Raw genomic sequence first — 25,445 nt, 5'->3', positions numbered from 1 at the left:
GATAAGAAAACAAGGGGGATCTGGGTTGGAGAGTTCCTAGGAACTGGCTTCTGAGGACAGATTCCTCCACCAACTAGAAGCAATCTTTTTACATATTTCCCTCTTGATATTTTAGCTCTACTGCTAAATCCAGGGTGAACCAACTCTGAACTCTGTATAAATATGAGAACTCTGGGAGAGGGGGAGAGAAGAGGAGTCCAGTGAACGGAACACTCAGTGAGAATAACTAAATAACTGGGAACATCTAAATGAACCATACTTCGTGTGTTTGGGATCTCCAGAGTTAACCCCTCCATTTCTCCATGACTTACTCATTCACCGTTATTGTGTTTGGCCAAAAACTAAAACTGTCACCCAAGCAACATCAGTCTTACTATAAAAAGAGGAACAACCTGGCATCAGAAAATATAATGACCTTTCTGAAGGCAGCTGCTTCAGAACTTGTGAATCATTTTGAAATACTCAGGCCAAACCACATCAATACCACATTTAAATAAAATGCAATACACACAACCACCAAAAACAAAGTGATGACTTGTCAGAACTCTAGTTCTGCTTTTCCTATCAGGTCTGCTGGTGATACACCTAATTAATTTCAAAATCATATTCCGAGTAAGGTACCTACTGGATAAGTGAAGACCTCAGGTGTTCAAAGGAAAGGTTCCTACCTTTCCAGAGCACACCTGCAGATGCCACTAACAATTTACTGCCCTAGTGGGTGGTACCTCGACCCCAAGTACGGAGCATGAAGGGCCTGACTTGAAGCAGCTGGGGAAGCCCAAAGCCGTGAACGCCTGTGTCAGCAGCCCAGCAGACCCATGGCAGAGGAAATCATTGCTGCTGGCCATCCTGCCTTAAACTCCCAGGAACTGCAAGTCACGTGATGCCTCCAGTCTTAACACAAAGTCCTGGGCAGTTTTGTTTCCTGTCCTCCTTCACACCCGACCTTTGATTTCTGCTCAAAAGACTGAATTTTCTGAAACCCAAAGCCAGGAAAGATTGGATGCCAGTGCATAATCTTCATTGCTCTCAAGCCCATCAGCTGTGAAGCCTGAGTATGGCCAAAATAAGGCCAGGTGAAACCACACTCCATCCTCTCTGTTCGCTCACCACTATGTTCTTTCTCAAGGCTTTTTGAGTCATCTGTCACTGCTCGCTGGGGATTACTTGTACCTCCAGATGAAGAATTCCTTCGTTCTTCCACATGATGATGTCTGCCCAAGCAGTGCTGTTTGCCCGAGCTTTCCATTCCTCACATCCCCTTTAGTTGGGATATGTTGAAGGATTCATTAGGAGATAATGAATAACTCACATGATCTCACCCATCACTAAAATCTCAGTGGAAAACAATCTTGTTTATGGAAGCTGTGTTTTGCCAAAGATCCAGCCCTCTATGCATTCTACTCATGAAGTCGTGGGCACTAAGCACACATTTGCCTCCTCGCAGGCTCTGGAAAGGATGAACAGTGGGAAACGTTCCATCCCCCATAGGAGGCAGATTTGGAATGTCAGGTCCCCTGAGCATACTGGGTACTTGGTAAACGTACAGGAGTAGGAGAGGGGCTGTCAGCATCAAGAGTGGGGAAGACAGGGAGAGAAAAGGATGCCATCTGGGCAAAATGACTCTTGTCTAACACAGTGCTATTTGCTGGTCCTGTTACTCTGTGTCACTTTCTGCCACTCCACTCCCACTTTATTTGCCAAATACCTCAAGACGTTTCTGAGAGGTTCTGAATTATCGACAGACCTAAGGGAGATGCTTTGGAAAACAGTAAGTACAAAAACAGACCGGTACTGCTAGTGCAAACACTTGGTCATTGGTGGTTTCCTTTTTAAGGCCGAAAGAAGAAAAAAAAAAAAAAAAGCCTGCCTCTGCTAAATAATAATGATATTCACAGAACAAGAGACACTGCAAGTCCAAAGTTCACAATCTCTCCAGCTTTACTCACCCCTAGCCATCTTGCTCCTTTATTGGCAGCCTGTTGAATCTGGACTCTTTTGAGGGTGACATGGTACACAGCTCCTTCCTCTACCTCTTCACCCCAGTCCTGAATCGAGCTCTGCCAGGAGATGGGACAAAGAGAAAGAAAAAGAGTATTTTTTTTTTCCTCTCCACTAACCACAATCTATCCCAGCTGCTTTGCTGCTTACAACAGCACTCAGGGCATAAGACGGGCTGTTCAAAATAAATATTACAATCAGAGGAACACAAGACACATTGCGATAGAGGGAATGCTGAGATTTTCTTGGCCCCCAGCCCTTTCCTGTGATATCAGGAGCCCCGGACTTTTCCATTTAGTTATTTTTCCTAGACTCACTCACATATCTTAAATAGTTTTTTAAAGTCTTTTGGGGTTTTTTTTTTCCTTCTTAAAGAAACTGGGGTTTAGTCCTGATTAACTTTTCCTCCTCAAGTGAGAGGAATAATAATTCATCTGCAGAAAAAGGTTGTCCTTTTATAAGTGGCTCCGTTATTCGAGCAAACTACATTTTAAACTCTGCCACAGACAAGTGTTTAAAATGCCAAGAGTGCTCGCTCCTTTGGAGTGAAATGCTTCGCATGTCTTTTTCTCCTCTTATTGTTTTGGAACCCACAAAGTTAGCGGGAGGTAGAAAGTTTTCATTTCCGTCAAATAATCTGGCATGTGCAGAAAAAGCAACACGTCAAATGTGTGCAGCGACCCCCTGGGTTTCCCTAAACTTGAAGTTTGTGTTGTTTAAAGAGCCGCTGGGACACAGAAGCGCTCCGCGGTTCACCCAGACTCAGTCCTTTTGCCTTAAAAGTTTTCCTGTGCTGACACACATCTGCCCAGACACACCAAAGGCAACTGCTGAGAAAGTATGGTTTAAAGGGAGAAGACACGCAGAGAGGAAGGCGTAGAAAGCCGAGGGAGAAAGCTTTAGCTCTCAAGTCTGGAATCGGATTGCTCCGTTCACTCCGAGCGAGTCCAAAACCCGCCCAGAGAAAGCGGGAGAAGATTCCCCACCAGAGCAGCCTCGGGAGAAGGCAGAGAGTTCCCGTTACCATTTTAGCTTGCCAAAGCAATTTCATTCTCAGTTTTCTCTCCGGTGTGTGGACGCGGCATGATGCGCCCTGCTCCCAGGCGAACGCAGTCCCCGCCCGGCTCAGCCACGGCGCCTCCAGCCCCGGCCCCGCGCGGCCGCCGCGCACCCAGCACAGACACGCGCCCGCCGCCGCCGCCGCCGCCGCCGCCGCCGGTGCGCGCGACTCGTCCACAAAGGGAGCGCGGCGAGCGAGCGAGCGAGGGCGCCGCAGACTCCTCCCCACGCCACTCCGCTGCTCCGTGATGTCAGGCTTTCCTGTTTGTGCTTAGGAGCACACGCTCCATCTCTGAGATCCCATGGATAAAGTTAACGCACAGTGATTTCTCCAGCTCTGAAAGTGATCGGCAGACAACCACCCTTTCAAGTGGATCAGGTTTTCCTGATTGGCCACCAGGTGCCAAAAAAGATCTGGGTGTGGTATGAGGAATCTTAGTGTGTTTCTCCTTTTCTTCGCTCAAGGAAATAAAGGGGGAAGGGGAGGTGCAAAAAAAGGATGGGAGGAGGCGGTCAGAAAAACGTCTATTATCTGCCTGTTACCTATTGAATTTAGATTCAGTCAGGGCAACGACCCCAATGAGAGTGGCAATACTAGAAGCCCGAAAGTTTTTCATTAGGACAAGAAAAGAATTGATCAGAGGGTATTCCAAAACCCATGCCCAAGGGCTGCCCCTGTCCTGCATCAGCACACCATCAACAGGAAATGGCTCTGGACTTCTTTCTACCACCCATATGATAAGGCTCATCCAACTGTAACTGGCCATCGTGGGAGGGAAAGGGACAAAGCAGGAAAGGGTTTTGCTGAGACTGACAGCGTGGAAATTGGGCCACCAGTGGCCCCGGAGGTTCTGTGAGTCTTTGTGACTCATCACCATGGGTTGAGTTGTCTGTACTGTAGGGACACAGTGGGATAATAACTGCAGGGAAAGAGCCATTCATGAGGAGACTGCCAGAGGGAGTTTTGTCTTAACAGAAAGTAAATCAACAGCAAGATACCAGATGATAATATAATCAAACTTTGGCACGTGACAATTCCATACCAATTGCAAAAACGTTTAGGGCTCATGTCTTTTATACTATTCAGCCCTAAATGAATTTAGTCGCCTTTAAATTTTTTTTTAAAGAAAGGCCTCTCACTGATTGCCATGCTAAGGCATAAGGCTGGGCTTTGGTTAATAATAAATACATTATGAACTGAAAAGCTAGAGAATCAAGTGTACTGATGTTCCCAGGAGAGCAAAATAAATGACAGGCCATATCAAGGAAAAAAAAAAATTCTTTGGACACTTGAACATCTTCAAGTCACTCAGCAAATTTCCCCGCATACAACCAGAACCTACGGGGCTCAGTAACTGTGGAGAGACAGGACACGCCTTTTATAAAACGGAAGTGATCATTTCTATTCAAAAAAAAAAAAAAAAAAACGTATAAACTAGACCCTTCTGTGACCACCAGGATAGAGTGTCCCCAGTGTCCAGAGGAAATGGTGTGGAAGACCTACCTCCCTGCTTCTTAAGCCATCCCCAGCCCCCAGGCCCACCCCTATTCGGTGATCTTGAAGTACACAAGATGCACCTGGGGACAGTTAAGCAACCCATAAGATTAATTTCACCACGACTTTAACCTGATTTTTGGCTGTGAATTTGGAGATTACTCCTTAAAGTTTTCCACTCCAAGGATATCGAGAAGTTTCTTCAACCACGCCCCTCCTGGGAAGCCCTCCTGGACAGGGCAGCTTATAACTCACAAGGCTCCACTCAGGTTTCAGATCTCCTCAGCCTCCTCTCTACTCCACCAATTCCCAGGCTGGCCACCTGGTGTGTAAGGGGAAAACAGGCTTCCAGCAGATGCAACTTCAAAACCTGGTTTTACATTAAGCGTGAACTTGGGCGCTACTTCCCTGGGCTTTCATTTCCTCATCTGTAAAATGGGACAAACATCGATCTCATAGAGTTTGAAAAAGGATTAAATGGAACTTGTATACAAAACACCCAGCACATGATCAGAAAAAGCTCCATTCCCCTATTATTACTGCACTTCCAAACTGCATTTTCCCAGACTCACTGAAAAGTTGTATGTATGCAATGTGGGGAAATCTAAAATGATGTCTTCTTGCTGAATAATTTCAGAGAGGTTTTCCAAGAATGACTACTTGTATTTATACCTTATAATGTACGTGATTTTATCCAAATGTTGATCCTCAAAGAAAGGTTGGTTTTAGATACAGTAATCAAGTGTTGCAGTTTATAATTTTTAAATATTTATTTTAAAATATTCCACCTGCAGGCAGCTCAAGTCAGTATTACCTTACTACACATACTTTTGGGTTAAAATACTTCTGGTCAATATGTGGGAAGGATAAACCAGTAAGCCATTTATAACTAAGTTTGAATTTAGTTACCAGATTAATCTACCCATGATCTAGCATGACCCTAAAAGAACAGGTCAAGTTTTGTTAAAGGGATATCAGCAATGTTTCATATTTTTCAGCATACAAGTCTTTGAACTCCTTGGTTAAGTTTATTCCTAGGCATTTTATTCTTTTCAATGCTATTGTAAGTGGGACTGTTTTCTTAATTTCATTTTCAGATTATTCATTATTAATGTATATAAATGCAACTGATTTTTATATATTGATTTTAAATGCTGCAACTTTACTCAATTCATGTATTAGTTCTGACAAGTTTCAACACACCATGCCGGGACAACTGGATATCCACATGCAAAAGAATGAAATTGAACACTTATCTTACACCATACACAAAAGTCAACTCAAAATAAACTAAAGACTTAAAACGTAAGACCTGAAACTATAAAACTCTTAGAAGAATACATAGGGGAAAAGCTTCATAGCATTGGTGTTTGCAATTATTTCATGGATATGACATCAAAAGCATGGATATGACATCAAAATCATGTAGTGAGACTACATGAAAATACAAAGCTTCTGCACAGCAAACAATTATAACAGAGTGAAAAGGCAACCTATGGTATGGGAGAAAATATCTGCAAACAACATATCTGATAAAGAGTTAATATCCATAATATATAAGGAGCTCCTATACTCAATACCAAATAATAATAATAATAATAACTGAATTTTAAGATGGGCAAAGGACCTAAAAAAATTTCTCCAAAGATGTACAAATGGTCAACATTATGTGAAAAGAGGCTCAACATGACTAATCATCAGGGAAATGCAAATCAAAACCACAATAAGATATCATCTCACACCTCTTAGGATGGCCATTACTTAAACAAAACAACAACAACAACAAAAAACCAAAGACAAAAAATAACCCCACAAATGTTGACAAGGATGTAGAGAAAAGGAAACTCTTGGTAAGAATGTTAATTGGTACAGCCATTACAGAAAACAATGTGGAAGTTCCTCAATAAATTAAGAATAGAACTACCATATGATCCAACAATCCCATTACTGGGTATTTATCCAAAAGAATTTAACTCAAGATCTCAAAGAGACCTGAGTGCTCCCACATTCACTGCAGCACTATGCATAATAGCCAAGATGTGGGAACAAACTAAATGTCCATCAATGGATGAATGGATAAAGAAGATGTGGTACATATATACAATGGAATATTACTCAGCCATAAAAAGAATGAAATTGTGCCATTTGCAGAGATGTGGATGGACCTAGAGACTGTCATACAGAGTGAAGTAAGTCAGAAAAACAAATATATAATATCACTTATATGTGGATTCTAGAAAAATGGTACAGATGAACTTATTTGCAAAGCAGAAATAAAGACACAGATGTAGAGAACAAACGTATGGATACCAAGGGGGGAAGGAGGGGATGAATTGGGAGATTGAGACTGACATATATATACTACGATGTATGAAACAGATAACTAATGAGAGCCTACTGTATAGCACAGGGAACTCTACTCAGTGCTCTGTGGTGACCTAAGTGGGAAGGAAATCCAAAAAAGAGGGGATATATGTATACATATAGCTGATTCACTTTGCTGTACAGCAGAAACTAACACAACATTGTAAAGCAACTATACTCCAATAAAAATTAATATAAAAAAAAACAAAAAGAAGATGTGGTATATACAGACAATGGAATATTATTCAGCCTTAAAAAAAAGGAGGACATCCTGTATATGTGAGAACACAGATGAACCTAGAGGACATTATGCTAAGTAAAATAAGCCAGTCACAGAAGGACAAATACTGCATGATTCCACTTACATGAGGTATCTAAAGTAATCAAAGTTGTAGAAGCAGAAAGTAGAATGGTGGTTGCCAAGGGTTGGGGGAGGGAGAAATAAGGAGCTGCTTTTCAATGGGTATCAAGTTTCAGTTACACAAGATTAAAAAGTGCTAGAGATCTACTGTACAATATTGTGCTTATAGTTTATAGTAATGTACTGTACACTTGAAAATTTGTTAAAGTTGAGGGGGAGGTGAAGGACATCAGGAAAGATCTATACTTAAAGCATTAGGATGTTGCTAGGAATAGTTTTATGTTGCCATATTTGGTGATGACTGACAGTCAGTAGCGATAGAAGATTCTTAGGATATAACAGGAAAAAGGAAGAGGTATGGAAGAACCCCAAACTAAAGGAAAAAAAAAAAAAAAGCTTTCTTGCTCTACAGTTTCAGCAGAGCCAATAAATAGAGAACTCGTAAGAGCAAACATAAGCAGCTGGTGTGCAGATTCTTTAAGAGAATCTATCTAGAAGTGGAAATATGTAGTTTATATACTCCATTTATTCATTTATTTATTCATAGGCTTCTATGACACCATGCTTTTCTAGATTTTATTCTACATCTCTGGCTGCAAGAAAAAAATGAAAAATATAAAAATTATGACAGTATACTTATGTACATAGGTTGACATGTAGTAATACTTATGTGCCTGGATAAATGATGAGACATTTGGCATCGAAGAGCCAGGATTTGAATCCCAGCTCTAGACAATGTGTCAACCAAGAGTTTGACCCTCACTTCTCACAGGTTTGGTGTCCTCATCTGTTTCCTTTCATGCTTATCATGAGTGTTAAAAAAACTGTCCTATATAAAGTATCTAACAGAATAAACTATGCTATATAAAGCACCTAATAGAGTGCTTGGAACATAGGGGGCCTTGAATAAAAATATGTCTCCTTCCCTCCCTAACCCCACACTCTTTCCCTTTAATGTAATTCTGTATTCATTTACTGCATTTGGTTTGCAATCTGCATGTTCTTTTTTTTTTTTTTTTAAAAGGGCAGCGGCTTAAGAAGAATCCACCTGCTTTCTTTTCTTTTTTTTTTTTTTTTTAAGATTGATTGATTGATTGATTGCTATGTTGGGTCTTCGTTTCTGTGCGAGGGCTTTCTCTAGCTGCGGCAAGTGGGGGCCACTCTTCATCGCGGTGCGCGGGCCTCTCACTATCGCGGCCTCTCTTGTTGCGGAGCACAAGCTCCAGACGCGCAGGCTCAGTAGTTGTGGCTCACGGGCCCAGTTGCTCCGCGGCATGTGGGATCCTCCCAGACCAGGGCTCGAGCCCGTGTCCCCTGCATTGGCAGGCAGATTCTCAACCACTGCGCCACCAGGGAAGCCCCCTGCATGTTCTTTAGATGTCTGCTTAGGTAATAGATTGTACTGCATGACAGAGAAGTAAGAGCAGTGCAAGTATAACAGACGCTGGACTTGGAAATAAGTAGTTAAGAACTTGTCTTAAACATGGCAATATCAGCATAAGATGGTATGAAATGGGAAGGCCATGGCTTTGTCCTCAAACTCAATGCCAGCCTATGATATCCTGCTCCCAGTTAAAAGTATAGAGGAAAACAGTCCTAAGAGAGCACTAGTAATAATAATAACAACAGCAGCTATGTGAAAAAAGCTAAATAATTGAGAGGTCAGGATTCTCCTTCCATGTGTTAGGACTGCTGAGTGCATATTGCCTCTACTTCCTTAAAGACCTCACCTAAACAGATAAGTTTGAAAACCTTTCCCACTTTTGAATGGAATTGACAATAGCCATTTTGCAACAATTTATTCACAAACTATACCTTTCGCTGTCTGTAGGTCCCCAAAAAAACTTTTGGTGGAGGACATAAGCAAATAAGTTACTTATTTGCTTCTTAACTCCTTCCCCCAACAATATCAAAGGTTTGTCAAAATGCAAACTGCTTAATCCTCCCAGCGTCCCTATGAAATGCTTCTCCCTACTCTTAAGGCTTAGAGGCTGTGTTGCTCATTAACTTTCCATCTTCAGCTTCCCACTATCAGCCAGGCATCCTGCTATGGTTGTTTTCTTGCTCTGCTAACTGGGGTTGCCCCCATTCACCTACTCTTTGCTTGAACTTTCAACCTTGCTTTGCAAAAGGTAAGGAGACAGTCATGCTTGGTTAAAGATGACCAGTCCTCCAAACACTCTTTAAGCATTAGACAGTTGCTTCTATCTTCTGAGAGCCCAAAGTGATTTTTACTAATTATCACAGAGATACTATGAAGTATAAGTTAAAATTTTTCAATTCTCTATTAGGGGTTTTTTATTTAGGCAAGCAAATGACAAGTCAATTTTAGTTGGACCTACTACAACTAGAGTAGAGGCTGCCCTAGGGGGCAGAAAATGGAGACAGAAGAAACATAAATAGCACTCAACAGATGGCAGGCCAAAGGCATAGGACTCCTCTGGCCATGATAACAAACACTTTTCAACTAATAGTTTACCAATTGTTGGTGGTTGCTCCTTTTTTTCAACTTGAAGAGATTTTTTTTTTTTAATGTTTATTGGAGTATAATTGCTCTACAATGGTGTGTTAGTTTCTGCTTTACAACAAACGGAATCAGCCATACATATACATATATCCCCATGTCCCCTCCCTCTTGCATCTCCCTCCCACCCTCCCTATCCCACCCCTCTAGGTGGTCACAAAGCACCGAGCTGATCTTCCTGTGCTATGTGGCTGCTTCCCACTAGCTATCTATTTTACATTTGGTAGTGTATATATGTCCATGCCACTCTCTCACTTTGTGCCAGCTTACCCTTCCCCATCCCCGTGTCCTCAAGTCCATTCTCAACGTCTGAGTCTTTATTACTGCCCTGCCCCTAGTTTCTTCAGAACCTTTATTTATTTATTTATTTTTATATTCCATATATATGTGTTAGCATACGGTATTTGCTTTCCTCTTCCTGACTTACTTCACTCTGTATGACAGACTCTAGGTCCATCCACCTCACTACAAATAATTCAATTTCGTATCTTTATATGGCTGAGTAATATTCCATTGTATATATGTGCCACATCTTCTTTATCCATTCATCTGTCGATGGACACTTAGGATGCTTCCATGTCCTGGTTACTGTAAATAGAGCTGCAATGAACATTGTAGTACATGACTCTTTTTGAATTATGGTTTTCTCAGGGTATATGCCCAGTAGTGGGATTGCTGGGTCGTATGGTAGTTCTATTTTTAGTTTTTTAAGGAACCTACATACTGTTCTCCATACTGGCTGTATCAATTTACATTCCCACCAACAGTGCAAGAGGGTTCCCTTTTCTCCACACCCTCTCCAGCATTTATTGTTTCTAGATTTTTTGATGATGGCCATTCTGATCGGTGTGAGGTGATACCTCATTGTAGTTTTGATTTGCATTTCTCTAATGATTAGTGATGTTGAGCATCCTTTCATGTGTTTGTTGGCAATCTGTATATCTTCTTCGGAGAAATGTCTGTTTAGGTCTTCTGCCCATTTTTCGGAGTGGGTTGTTTGTTTTTTTGATATTGAGCTGCATGAGCTGCTTGTAAATTTTGGAGATTAATCTTTTGTTGCTTTGTTGGCAAATATTTTCACCCATTCTAAGGGTTGTCTTTTCGTCTTGTTTATGGTTTCCTTTCCTATGCAAAATCTTTTAGGTTTCATTAGGTTCCATTTGCTTATTTTTGGTTTTATTTCCATTTTGTCTAGGAGGTGGGTCAAAAAGGATCTTGCTATGACTTATGTCATAGAGTGTTCTGCCTATGTTTTCCTCTAAGAGTTTTATAGTGTCTGGCCTTACATTTAGGTCTTTAATCCATTTTGAGTTTATTTTTGTGTATGGTGTTAGGGAGTGTTCTAATTTCATTCTTTTACATGTAGCTGTCCAGTTTTCCCAGCACGACTTATTGAACAGGCTGTCTTTTCTCCATTGTATATTCTTGCCTCCTTTATCAAAAATAAGGTGACCATATGTGACCAATGGTTACATATGGGTTACAATGGGTTACAACCCACCATATGTGTGTGGGTTTACCTCTGGGCTTTCTATCCTGTTCCATTGATCTATATTTCTGTTTTTGTGCCAGTACCATACTGTCTTGATTACTGTAGCTTTGTAGTATAGTCTGAAGTCCAGGAGCCTGATTCCTCCAGCTCCGTTTTTCTTTCTCAAGATTGCTTTGACTATTTGGGGTCTTTTGTGTTTCCATACAAATTGTGAAATTTTCTGTTCTAGTTCTGTGAAAAATGCCATTGGTAGTCTGATAGGGATTGCATTGAATCTGTAGATTGCTTTGGGTAGTATAGTCATTTTCACAATGTTGATTCTTCCAATCCAAGAACATAGTATTCTCTCCATCTGTTTGTATCATCTTTAATTTCTTTCATCAGTGTCTTATAGTTTTCTGCATACAGGTCTTTTGCCTCCCTAGGTAGGTTTATTCCTAGGTATTTTATTCTTTTTGTTGCAGTGGTAAATGGGAGTGTTTCCTTAATTCCTCTTTCAGATTTTTCATCATTAATGTATAAGAATGCAAGAGATTTCTGTGCATTTATTTTGTATCCTGCTACTTTACCAAATTCATTGATTAGCTCTAGGAGTTTTCTGGTAGCATCTTTAGGATTCTCTGTGTATAGTATCATGTCATCTGCAGACAGTGACAGTTTTACTTCTTCTTTTCCAATTTGGATTCCTTTTATTCCTTTTTCTTCTCTGATTGCTGTGGCTAAAACTTCCAAAACTATGTTGAATAGCAGTGGTGAGAATGGGCAACCTTGTCTTCTTCCTGATCTTAGTGGAAATGGTTTCAGTTTTTCACCATTGAGAACGATGTTGGCTGTGGGTTTGTCGTATATGGCCTTTATTATGTTGAGGTAAGTTCCCTCTATGACTACTTTCTGGAGGGTTTTTATCATAAATGGGTGTTGAACTTTGTCAAATGTTTTTTCTGCATCTATTGAGATGATCATATGGTTTTTCTCCTTCAGCTGGTTAACATGGTTTATCAAACTGATTGATTTGCATATATTGAAGAATCCTTGCATTCCTGGGATAAACCCCACTTGATCATGGTGTATGATCCTTTTAATGTGCTGTTGGATTCTGTTTGCGAGTATTTTGTTGAGGATTTTTGCATCTATGTTCATCAGAGATATTGGCCTGTAGTTTTCTTTCTTTGTGACATCTTTGTCTGGTTTTGGTATCAGGGTGATGGTGGCCTCGTAGAATGAGTTTGGGAGTGTTCCTCCCTTTGCTATATTCTGGAAGAGTTTGAGAAGGATAGGTGTTAGCTCTTCTCTAAATGTTTGATAGAATTCACCTGTGAAGCCATTTGGTCCTGGGCTTTTGTTTGTTGGAAGATTTTTAACCACAGTCTCAATTTCAGTGCTTGTGATTGGTCTGTTTATATTTTCTATTTCGTCCTGGTTCAGTCTCAGAAGGTTGTGCTTTTCTAAGAATTTGTCCATTTCTTCCAGGTTGTCTATTTTATTGGCATAGAGTTGCTTGTGGTATTCTTTCATGATCCTTTGTATTTCTGCAGTGCCAGTTGTTACTTCTCCTTTTTCATTTCTAATTCTATTGATTTGAGTCTTCTCCCTTTTTTTCTTGATGAGTCTGGCTAATGGTTTATCAATTTTGTTTATCTTCTCAAAGAACCAGCTTTTAGTTTTATTGATTTTTGCTACTGTTTCTTTCATTTCTTTTTCATTTATTTCTAATCTTTATGATTTCTTTCCTTCTGCTAACTCTGGGGTTTTTTTGTTCTTCTTTCTCTAATTGCTTTAGGTGTAAGGTTAGGTTGTTTATTTGAGATATTTCTTGTTTCTTGAGGTAGGATTGTATTGCTATAAACTTCCCTCTTAGAACTGCTTTTGCTGCATCCCATAAGTTTTGGGTTGTCGTGTTTTCATTGTCATTTGTTTCTAGGTATTTTTTGATTTCCTCTTTGATTTCTTCAGTGATCTCTTGGTTATTTAGTAGTGTATTGTTTAGCCTCCATGTGGTTGTATTTTTTACAGATTTTTCCTGTAATTGATATCTAGTCTCATAGCATTGTGGTCAGAAAAGATACTTGATGATTTCAATTTTCTTATGTTTACCAAGGCTTGATTTGTGACCCAGGATATGATCTCTCCTGGAGAATATTCCATGAGCACTTGAGAAGAAAGTGTATTCTGTTGTTTTTGGATGGAATGTCCTATAAATATCAATTAAGTCCATCTTGTTTAATGTATCATTTAAAGCTTGTGTTTCCTTATTTATTTTCATTTTGGATGATCTGTCCATTGGTGAAAGTGGGGTGTTAAAGTACCCTACTATGATTGTGTTACTGTCGATTTCCCCTTTTATGGCTGTTAGCATTTGCCTTATGTACTGAGGTGCATAAATATTTATACTTGTTATATCTTCTTCTTGGATTGATCCCTTGATCATTATATAGTGTCCTTCTTTGTCTCTTGTAGTCTTTATTTTAAAGTCTATTTTGTCTGATATGAGAATTGCTACTCCAGCTTTCTTTTGATTTCCACTTGCATGGAATATCTTTTTCCATCCCCTCACTTTCAGTGTGTACGTGTTCCTAGATCTGAAGTGGGTCTCTTGTAGACAGCATATATACGGGTCTTGTTTTTGTATCCATTCAGCCAGTCTATGTCTTTTGGTTGAAGCATTTAATCCATTTGCATTTAAGGTAGTTATCGATATATATGGTCCTATTACCATTTTCTTAATTGTTTTGGATTTGTTATTGTAGGTCTTTTCCTTCTCTTGTGTTTCCTCCCTAAAGAAGTTCCTTTAGCATTTGCTGTAAAGCTGGTTTCGTGGTGCTGAATTCTCTTAGCTTTTGCTTGTCTGTAAAGGTTTTAATTTCTCCGTTGAATCTGAATGAGATCCTTGCTGGGTGGAGTAATCTTGGTTGTAGGTTGTTCCCTTTCATCCCTTTAAATATGTCCTGTCACTCCCTTCTGGCTTGCAGAGTTTCTGCTGAAAGATCAGCTGTTATCCTTTTCGGGATTCCCTTGTATATTATTTGTTGTTTTTCCCTTGCTGCTTTTAATAATTTTTCTTTGTATTTAATTTTTGATAGTTTGATTAATGTGTGTCTTGGCATGTTTCTCCTTGGATTTATCCTGTATGGTACTCTCTGCACTTCCTGGACTTGATTGACTATTTCCTTTCCCATATGAGGGAGGTTTTCAACTATAATCTCTTCAAATATTTTCTCAGTCCCTTTCTTTTTCTCTTCTTCTTCTGGGACCCCTAAAATTCAAATGCTGGTATGTTTTTTTTTTTTGTTTTTTTGTTTTTTTATTTTTGGCTGTACTGGGTCTCTGTTGCTGCACCCTGGCTTTTCTCTAGTTGAGGCGAGTGGGGGCCACTCTTTGCTGCGGTGCACTGGCTTCTCATTGCGGTGGCCTCCCTTGTTGCCGGCTCTAGAGCGCAGGCTCAGTGGTTGTAGCGCACAGACTTAGTTGTTCTGTGGCATGTGGGATCTTCCCGGACCAGCACTCGAACCCGTGTCCCCTGCATTGGCAGGCGGATTCTTAACCACTGCACCACCAGGGAAGCCCGCTGGTATGTTTAATGTTGTCCCAAATGTCTCTGAGACTGTCTTCAATTCTTTTCATTCTTTTTTCTTTATTCTGCTCTGTGGTAGTTATTTCCATTATTTTATCTTCCAGAGAATTTTTCCTTCCTTCTAGAGAACTTTTCCTTCCTTCTAGAGAATTTTTAATTTCATTTACTGTGTTGTTCATCACTGTTTGTTTGCTCTTTAGGTCTTCTAGGTCCTTGTTAAACGTTTCTTGTATTTTCTCCATTCTATTTCCAAGATTTTGGATCATCTTTACTATCATTACTCTGAATTCTTTTTCAGGTAGAGTGCCTCTTTCCTCTTCATTTGTTTGGTCTGGTGGGTTTTTGCCTTGCTCCTTCATCTGCTGTGTGTTTCTGTCTTCTCATTTTGCTTAACTTACTGTGTTTGGGTCTCCTTTTCACAGGCTGCAGGTTCATAGTTCCCATTGTTTTTAGTGTCTGCCCCCAGTGGCTCAGGTTGGTTGAGTGGGTGTGTAGGCTTCCTGGTGGAGGGGGCTGGTACCTGTGTTCTGGTGGATGAGGCTGGATCTTGTCTTTTTGGTGGGCAGGACCGCATTCAGTGGTGTGTTTTGGGGTGTCTGTGACCTTATTATGATATTAGGCAGCCTCTCTCCTAATGGGTGGGGTTGTGTTCCTGTCTTGCTAGTTGTTTGGCATAGGGTGTCTAGCACTGTAGGTTGCTGGTCATTGATTGGATGTGGGTCTTAGTGTTGAGATGGAATTCTCCGGGAGAGCTTTTGCCATTTGATATTACATGGAGGCTGAAGGTCTCTGGTGGACCAATGTCCTGAATTCAGCTCTCCCACCTCAGAGGCACAGGCCTGACACCCAGCCAGAGCACCAAGACCCTGTCAGCCACCCGGCTCAGAAGCAAAGGGAGAAAAAAAGAAAGAAAGAAAAAAATAAAATAAAATAATGTTATTAAAATAAAAAAATTTTTAATTATGAAAAATAAAAAAACCTTTTAAGTAATAATAAAAAGAAAGAAGAGAGCAACCAAACCAAAAACAAATCCACCGATGATAACGAGCGCTAAAAACTATACTAAAAAAAAAAAAAACCCCAAAAACGGACAGACAGAACCCTAGGACAAATGGTAAAAGCAAAGCTATACAGACAGACTCACAAAAAGAAGCATACACATACACACCCACAAAAAAGAGAAAAAGGAAAAAAAAAAAAATATATATATATATATCTTTTGGGAGGTCTGAGGTCTTCTGCCAGCATTCAGTAGGTGTTCTATAGGAGCTGTTCCACATGTAGATTTATTTCTGATGTATTTGTGGGGAGGAAGATGATCTCCACCTCTAACTCCTCTGCCATCTTGAAGGTCTCCTTGGTGGTTACTCTTAATTGTTGATGATGCTTTACTGAGGAGGAAGTTGGTTACTGGAATACTATTTGTAATTTGGGCTAATAAGCATTATAAGCTCATCTAATTATAGATTTCTGTAAAGAAAAAAGGACATCCAGAAATGTGTTCACATGGCTGAAAAGATCAAAACAGAGAATAATCAGCTCAGACATAATGCCAGGTCTCTGTGACATACAATAAAACATTCTACAAAATGGGAGACAGGTGACCTGATGCCATGAAGGGCTTTAACCAAGATTCTGGAAGGAGTTACTGGGCAATTAGCCAAATCATATCTTGTTTCAGGGCTAAAGGAACCTCCTTTTATCATAATAATGGTATTGAAGTAGTACTGAAAACCCCAATAAATTATACCTGTTAGAACATAGTAGCTAGAATGATGACTCTGTAGTCAGAGACACCTAGATTTGAGTCCTGATCCATCACTTCTCTCTGAGGCAAGATCTCAACTCTAAGTCTATAAAAAATAGGGATATAAACACCTTCCTCGTTAGCTCATAGTGAGGATTAAATGAAATAATCCACATCAAGCCTTTGGCATTGTATCCGGTACCACAGTTAATAATTAATGTTGATGATGATGATGATGGTGTCAAGTTAACACATTGCAAAAGCTACAAGAGACTGACTACATTAAAAATCAGACCTATAGAGGATTAACCAAGATGGCGGAGTAGAAGGACGTGCTCTCACTCCCTCTTGCGAGAGCACCAGAATCACAACTGGCTGCTGGACAATCATTGACAGGAAGACCCTGGACTTCACCAAGGAGGATACCCCACGTCCAAGGACAGAGGAGAAGCCACAGTGAGACGGTAGGAGGGGCGCAATCAGAGTAAAATCAAACCCCATAACTGCTGGGTGGGTGACTCACAGACTGGCGAACACTTATACCACAGAAGTCCACCCACTGGAGTAAAGGTTCTGAGCCCCACGTCAGGCTTCCCAACCTGGGGGTCAGGCAACGGGAGGAGGAATTCCTAGAGAATCAGACTTTGAAGCCTAGTGGGAATTGGATTGCAGGACTTTGACGGGACTGGGGGAAACAGAGACCACACTCTTGGAGGGCACACACAAAGTAATGTGTGCATCGGGAACCAGGGGAAGGAGCAGCGAGCCTGGGGGAGACTGAACCAGACCTACCTGCTGGTGTTGGGGGGTCTCCTGCAGAGGCGAGTGGTGGCTCTGTTTCACCGTGGGGATAAGGACACTGGCAGCAGAGGTTCTGGGAAGTTCTCCTTGGCGTGAGCCCTCCCAGAGTCTGCCATTAACCCCACCAAAGAGCACGGGTAGGCTCCAGTGTTGGGTTGCCTCAGGCAAAACAGCCAACAGGGAGGGAACCCAGCCCCACCCATCAACAGTCAAGTGGATTAAGGTTTTACTGAGCTCTGACCGCCACAGCAACAGGGAGGGAACCCAGCCCCACCCATCAACAGTCAAGTGGATTAAGGTTTTACTGAGCTCTGACCGCCACAGCAACAGTCAGCTCTACCCACCACCAGAGCCTCCCATCAAGCCTCTTAGATAGCCTCAACCACCAGAGGGCAGACAACAGAAGCAAGAAAAACTATAATCCTGCAACCTGTGGACCAAAAACCACAGTTACAGAAAGATAGAGAAGATGAAAAGACAGAGGGCTATGTACCAGATGAAGGAACAAGAAAAAACCCCAGAAAAACAACTAAATGAAGTGGAGATAGGCAACCTTCCAGAAAAAGAATTCAGAATAATGATAGTGAAGATGATCCAGGACCTTGGAATAAGAATGGAGGCAAAGATTGAGAAGATGCAAGAAATGATTAACAAAGACCTAGAAGAATTAAAGAACAAACAAACAGAGATGACCAATACAATAACTGAAATGAAAACTACACTAGAAGGAATCAATAGCAGAATAACTGAGGCAGAAGAACGGATAAGTGACCTGGAAGACAGAATGATGGAATTCACTGCTGCGGAACAGACTAAAGAAAAAAGAATGAAAAGAAATGAAGACAGCCTAAGAGACCTCTGGGACAACATAAAACGCAACAACATTCGCATTATAGGGGTCCCAGAAGGAGAAGAGAGAGAGAAAGGACCAGAGAAAATATTTGAAGAGATTATAGTCGAAAACTTCCCTAACATGGGAAAGGAAATAGCCACCCAAGTCCAGGAAGCGCAGAGAGTCCCATACAGGATAAACCCAAGGAGAAACATGCCGAGACACATAGTAATCAAAGTGGCAAAAATTAAAGACAAAGAAAAATTATTGAAAGCAGCAAGGGAAAAACGACAAATAACATACAAGGGAACTCCCATAAGGTTAACAGCTGATTTCTCAGCAGAAACTCTGCAAGCCAGAAGGGAGTGGCATGATATACTTAAAGTGATGAAAGGGAAGAACCTACAACCAAGATTACTCTACCCGGCAAGGATCTCATTTAGATTTGATGGAGAAATCAAAAGCTTTACAGACAAGCAAAAGCTAAGAGAATTCAGCACCACCAAACCAGCTCTACAACAAATGCTAAAGGAACTTCTCTAAGTGGGAAACACAAGAGAAGAAAAGGACCTACAAAAACAAACCCAAAACAATTAAGAAAATGGTCATAGGAACATACATATCGATTATTACCTTAAACGTGAATGGATTAAATGCCCCAACCAAAAGACATAGACTGGCTGAATGGATACAAAAACAAGACCCATATATATGCTGTCTACAAGAGACCCACTTTAGACCTAGGGACACATACAGACTGAAAGTGAGGGGATGGAAAAAGATATTCCATGCAAATGGAAATCAAAAGAAAGCTGGAGTAGCTATACTCATATCAGATAAAATAGACTTTAAAATAAAGAATGTTACAAGAGACAAGGAAGGACACTACATAATGATCCAGGGATCAATCCAAGAAGAAGATATAACAATTATAAATATATATGCACCCAACATAGGAGCACCTCAATACATAAGGCAACTGCTAACAGCTATAAAAGAGGAAATCGACAGTAACACAATAATAGTGGGGGACTTTAACACCTCACTTACACCAATGGACAGATCATCCAAAATGAAAATAAATAAGGAAACAGAAGCTTTAAATGACACAATAGACCAGATAGATTTAATTGATATATATCGGACATTCCATCCAAAAACAGCAGATTACACGTTCTTCTCAAGTGCGCACGGAACATTCTCCAAGATAGATCACATCTTGGGTCACAAATCAAGCCTCAGTAAATTTAAGAAAATTGAAATCATATCAAGCATCTTTTCTGACCACAACGCTATGAGATTAGAAATGAATTACAGGGAAAAAAACGTAAAAAGGACAAACACATGGAGGCTAAACAATACGTTACTAAATAACCAAGAGATCACTGAAGAAATCAAAGAGGAAATCAAAAAATACCTAGAGACAAATGACAATGAAAACATGACGACCCAAAACCTATGGGATGCAGCAAAAGCAGTTCTAAGAGGGAAGTTTATAGCTATACAAGCCTACCTAAAGAAACAAGAAAAAGCTCAAGTAAACAATCTAACCTTACACCTAAAGAAACTAGAGAAAGAAGAACAAACAAAACCCAAAGTTAGCAGAAGGAAAGAAATCATAAAGATCAGAGCAGAAATAAATGAAATAGAAACAAAGAAAACAATACCAAAGATCAATAAAACTAAAAGTTGGTTCTTTGAGAAGATAAACAAAATTGATAAGCCATTAGCCAGACTCATCAAGAAAAAGAGGGAGAGGACTCAAATCAATAAAATCAGAAATGAAAAAGGAGAAGTTACAACAGACACTGCAGAAATACAAAGCATCCTAAGAGACTACTACAAGCAACTTTATGCCAATAAAATGGACAACCTGGAAGAAATGGACAAATTCTTAGAAAGGTATAACCTTCCAAGACTGAACCAGGAAGAAATAGAAAATATGAACAGACCAATCACAAGTAATGAAATTGAAATTGTGATTAAAAATCTTCCAACAAACAAAAGTCCAGGACCAGATGGCTTCACAGGTGAATTCTATCAGACATTTAGAGAAGAGCTAACACCCATCCTTCTCAAACTCTTCCAAAAAATTGCAGAGGAAGGAACACTCCCAAACTCATTCTATGAGGCCACCATCACCCTGATACCAAAACCAGACAAAGACACTACAAAAAAAGAAAATTACAGACCAATATCACTGATGAATATAGATGCAAAAATCCTCAACAAAATACTAGCAAACAGAATCCAACAACACATTAAAAGGATCATACACCACGATCAAGTGGGATTTATCCCAGGGATGCAAGGATTCTTCAATATACGCAAATCAATCAATGTGATACACCATATTAACAAATTGAAGAATAAAAACCATATGATCATCTCAATAGATGCAGAAAAAGCTTTTGACAAAATTCAACACCCATTTCTGATAAAAACTCTCCAGAAAGTGGGCATAGAGGGAACCTACCTCAACATAATAAAGGCCATATATGACAAACCCACAGCAAACATCATTCTCAATGGTGAAAAACTGAAAGCATTTCCTCTAAGATCAGGAACGAGACAAGGATGTCCACTCTCACCACTATTATTCAACATAGTTTTGGAAGTCCTAGCCACGGCAATCAGAGAAGAAAAAGAAATAAAAGGAATACAAATTGGAAAAGAAGAAGTAAAACTGTCACTGTTTGCGGATGACATGATACTATACATAGAGAATCCTAAAACTGCCACCAGAAAACTGCTAGAGCTAATTAATGAATATGGTAAAGTTGCAGGATACAAAATTAATGCACAGAAATCTCTTGCATTCCTATACACTAATGATGAAAAATCTGAAAGAGAAATTATGGAAACACTCCCATTTACCATTGCAACAAAAAGAATAAAATACCTAGGAATAAACCTACCTAGGGAGACAAAAGACCTGTATGCAGAAAACTATAAGACACTGATGAAAGAAATTAAAGATGATACCAACAGATGGAGAGATATACCATGTTCTTGGATTGGAAGAATCAACATTGTGAAAATGAGTATACTACCCAAAGCAATCTACAGATTCAATGCAATCCCTATCAAATTACCAATGGCATTTTTTACGGAGCTAGAACAAATCATCTTAAAATTTGTATGGAGACACAAAAGACCCCGAATAGGCAAAGCAGTCTTGAGGCAAAAAAATGGAGCTGGAGGAATCAGACTCCCTGACTTCAGACTATACTACAAAGCTACAGTAATCAAGACAATATGGTACTGGCACAAAAACAGAAACATAGATCAATGGAACAAGATAGAAAGCCCAGAGATTAACCCACGCACCTATGGTCAACTAATCTATGACAAAGGAGGCAAAGATATACAATGGAGAAAAGACAGTCTCTTCAATAAGTGGTGCTGGGAAAACTGGACAGCTACATGTAAAAGAATGAAATTAGAATACTCCCTAACACCATACACAAAAATAAACTCAAAATGGATTAGAGACCTAAATATAAGACTGGACACTATAAAACTGTTAGAGGAAAACATAGGAAGAACACTCTTTGACATAAATCACAGCAAGATCTTTTTTGATCCACCTCCTAGAGTAATGGAAATAAAAACAAAAATAAACAAGTGGGACCTAATGAAACTTCAAAGCTTTTGCACAGCAAAGGAAACATAAACAAGACGAAAAGACAACCCTCAGAATGGGAGAAAATATTTGCAAATGAATCAACGGACAAAGGATTAATCTCCAAAATATATAAACAGCTCATTCAGCTCAATATCAAAGAAACAAACACCCCAATCCACAAATGGGCAGAAGACCTAAATAGACATTTCTCCAAAGAAGACATACAGACGGCCACGAAGCACATGAAAAGATGCTCAACATCACTAATTATTAGAGAAATGCAAATCAAAACTACAATGAGGTATCACCTCACTCCTGTTAGAATGGGCATCATCAGAAAATCTACAAACAACAAATGCTGGAGAGGGTGTGGTGAAAAGGGAACCCTCTTGCACTGTTGGTGGGAATGTAAATTGATACAGCCACTATGGAGAACAATATGGAGGTTCCTTAAAAAACTAAAAATAGAATTACCATATGACCCAGCAATCCCACTACTGGGCATATACCCAGAGAAAACCGTAATTCAAAAAGACACATGCACCCGAATGTTCATTGCAGCACTATTTACAATAGCCAGGTCATGGAAGCAACCTAAATGCCCATCAACAGACAAATGGATAAAGAAGATGTGGTACATATATACAATGGAATATTACTCAGCCATAAAAAGGAACGAAATTGAGTCATTTGTTGAGACGTGGATGGATCTAGAGACTGTCATACAGAGTGAAGTAAGTCAGAAAGAGAAAAACAAATATCGTATATTAATGCATGTATGCGGAACCTAGAAAAATGGTACAGATGAGCCAGTTTGCAGGGCAGAAGTTGAGACACAGATGTAGAGAATGGACATATGGACACCAAGGGGGGAAAACTGCGGTGGGGTGGGGATGGTTGTGTGCTGAATTGGGCGATTGGGATTGACATGTATACACTGATGTGTATAAAACTGATGCCTAATAAGAACCTGCAGTATAAAAAAACAAACAAAACAACTAATACTAAACTTTCATTGGGTTATTTGTATGGAAATATGTTAATATAAATGTTTCAGACATTACATGAAATTTCTAAAAATCTTATATTTGTATTTGTATGGAAATATGTATGGAAATATGTTAATATAAATGTTTCAGACATTACATGAAATTTCTAAAAATCATATTTGTATTTGTATGGAAATATGTATGGAAATATGTTAATATAAATGTTTCAGACATTACATGAAATTTCTAAAAATCTTATATGTTCTGGTATAATGTTATAAGTAATAATCCTAGTTATTACTTTAAAATGTATATCTCAGAAATAACTAATTTTCTTGTCAACTGCATTATTATGAACTGTCATCAAATCTTTAACCGTGGTCATTTTTAAGTCTTTTGTCATTTACAGACAGTTCTGGGTGTACTCTGATGATTTTGCAAATATGTTCCTATAAAAGGGTTTCATCTTCAAGAAATACATGGAAAAGACTCTGACAAGTACAGGTTTCTGGTAACGGACTGTACTGCTGAACTGAATGAATAAGCATTTTCAGAACTCTAATGAAAAACTGATGAACTCATAAAAGTGCTAACAAAAGATCAAGATGAAAAAAAAAATTAATTACATGGGACTGAGTGAACTGATGAGGATGAGTATAATTTTTGTGACTTTCTGTCTGAATTAAAAAAAAAAAAAAAAATTCCACAAGGACTCAGAGGCAAAGAATATACAAATCAATTTTCACTGCAAAGTAAAGGAGCTGTTACAGTGGAGGATAACTGGACTGAATGTCAATATTATGACGTAGTATGAGTGTGTTTTATGTTTCGTAATTGCAATCATTGTTGCTTTTGTTGTGGTCATCCATGTACAATGCTTGGTGTCAGTCGATTTATCTCTTGTAAAAATAAAATACAGTGTGTGTGTGTGAAAAAAAAAAAAAAAAAAAATCAGACCTATAGTTTGAGTAGTTCAAGATTTTGCAGCCTGAAGCTAAAACTTCATGTTATAAAGAAACATAAGCCCCACAAACTGGTTAGTCAATGAGCAACATTTACTGAGTTGCTACATGGCACAGAAAAATACTGTGCTCTGTATCCTTTCCCACCTCAAACTACCTCCACACAGGGATCAGAGTAATCTTTTCCAATCACCATACCATCACCTCCTATCCTTAAATCCCTCCAGTAGCTCCCCATTGTTAAGGATAAAAACCTAAATCCTTTTCATATGCTATAAGGCCTTGCCCAGGTGGGCCCCTTCCACTTTACTTTATGTACATTCTCTGGACTCAGTGACCCAAGTCTTCTTTCAATGTCTTGAACATATCTGGCTCCCCACATCACAGAGCCTTTACTCATGTGATTCCCTCTTTTGGGGAACATCCCTCCCTCTTCTCCTCTCCCACTTGGGCTAAATCGCCCTCTTATGTGCTCTCATGGCACCATGTTTTTCCCTTTGTAGCTCTATCACAGTTGTAATTTTTCATTGAATTGTATGATTACTTGATAAATATTGATTTTCCCCAAACTCTATGAAGGTAGAGGTAATGTTAGTTTTTTTCTCATCTCTGTACTCTAGCACCTCACACAGTGCCTAGCACATAGTAGATGCTCAATAAATAACTATTTGATCTACTGACAGAGCGATACATAGATGAATGTCATGCTGTAAATTCAGCAAATGCTTAGTAATTGTTGCTGAGTAATATAAATAAATCTTAGATATTACCTCTACCTTAAAGTTGCTTATACTCTAAAAGCAGAAAAAGAACAAAGGGAATAAACGAAAAATGACTTTACGAAGCCACAGACCAGCAGGTACAGATTTAGAGAACAGGGCACACCGAGCAATGTGTCTCTGAGAGGACACTGAGAAAATCAGCCAGGTGGTGAGCACCCTTAAAGGACTTGCAGATAATTACAGTTTTTATTAAGACTGTGATAACCACTAGCTTTGAAAAAAAAGAAAAATATGACTGGAAGGAAGAAAGGAAGATCTTCCTGTAGAGAGAATGAAAGCTTCAAAGGATAATATTTGCTTGGAAAAGTGGCTCATGTAGTCCAGGGAAATGAGGTTTGGATAAAGAAGGTAGTTGGTGGAGATTCCTGAATTGTTCTTAAGAGGAAATTGAAATGATAAAAGAGTGTGAACAAGATGATTCTAATACTTGTCCAAAGGATAGCTTAGACGGAAGAAAGCAGAGAGGTAGAGCCATCTGATAGGAAGCTATTATAGTCATGTATGTGCCAAATAATTAACACCTAGGCTGAGATAAGGGTTTTGAAATAAAGAAATGAGTCTGAGTGATATTTTGGGAAAATAAATGTTGCAACTTGAGGATAGACAGCATGTTGCAAGTAAATGAAGACGGAAAGAAAAAAAAAAACCTGCAAGATTTTAAGACTGGGACGTTGGGATTGTGGTGGAGACGTGAAAATAAAAAGAAAATGGGAAGGACATTCTCCTATGTGGGAAAATATGGTCAGTTCAGTTCTAGGGAGAAAGAAAATAGAGATATTGAAGTGATAGGAAGGAAAGATAAAGACTAGAAATGAAGAAAGTGAGTTGCAAGTTAGT

At 39.5% G+C, this 25,445-nt stretch overlaps 1 protein-coding gene across 3 annotated transcripts in view; it reads right to left on the bottom strand.

Moving 5' to 3' along the window:
* Positions 1 to 25,445, bottom strand: part of RGL1 (ral guanine nucleotide dissociation stimulator like 1) — a 298,327-nt gene that overhangs the window by 131,110 nt on the left and 141,772 nt on the right. Inside the window, exons 1-2 of one of the 3 annotated variants that reach the window (XM_059937728.1) lie at positions 3,026 to 3,162; positions 1,950 to 2,060 (exon numbers count right to left, since the gene is read on the bottom strand). The exons of 1 other annotated variant lie outside the window; for it this stretch is intronic. In XM_059937728.1, the coding sequence (XP_059793711.1) occupies positions 1,950 to 2,060; positions 3,026 to 3,052 (138 nt within the window). In that variant the 5' untranslated portion in view covers positions 3,053 to 3,162. Of the gene's footprint in view, positions 1 to 1,949; positions 2,061 to 3,025; positions 3,163 to 25,445 lie in introns of those variants that run through there. One more of the 3 variants, XM_059937720.1, reaches the window with a different exon arrangement.

Source organism: Balaenoptera ricei, chromosome 1, assembly GCF_028023285.1.
Source record: "Balaenoptera ricei isolate mBalRic1 chromosome 1, mBalRic1.hap2, whole genome shotgun sequence".
Taxonomy (NCBI): domain Eukaryota; kingdom Metazoa; phylum Chordata; class Mammalia; order Artiodactyla; family Balaenopteridae; genus Balaenoptera; species Balaenoptera ricei.
The sequence above is the reverse complement of the archived record's forward strand: the minus strand, read 5'-3'. Positions and strand labels throughout refer to the sequence as shown.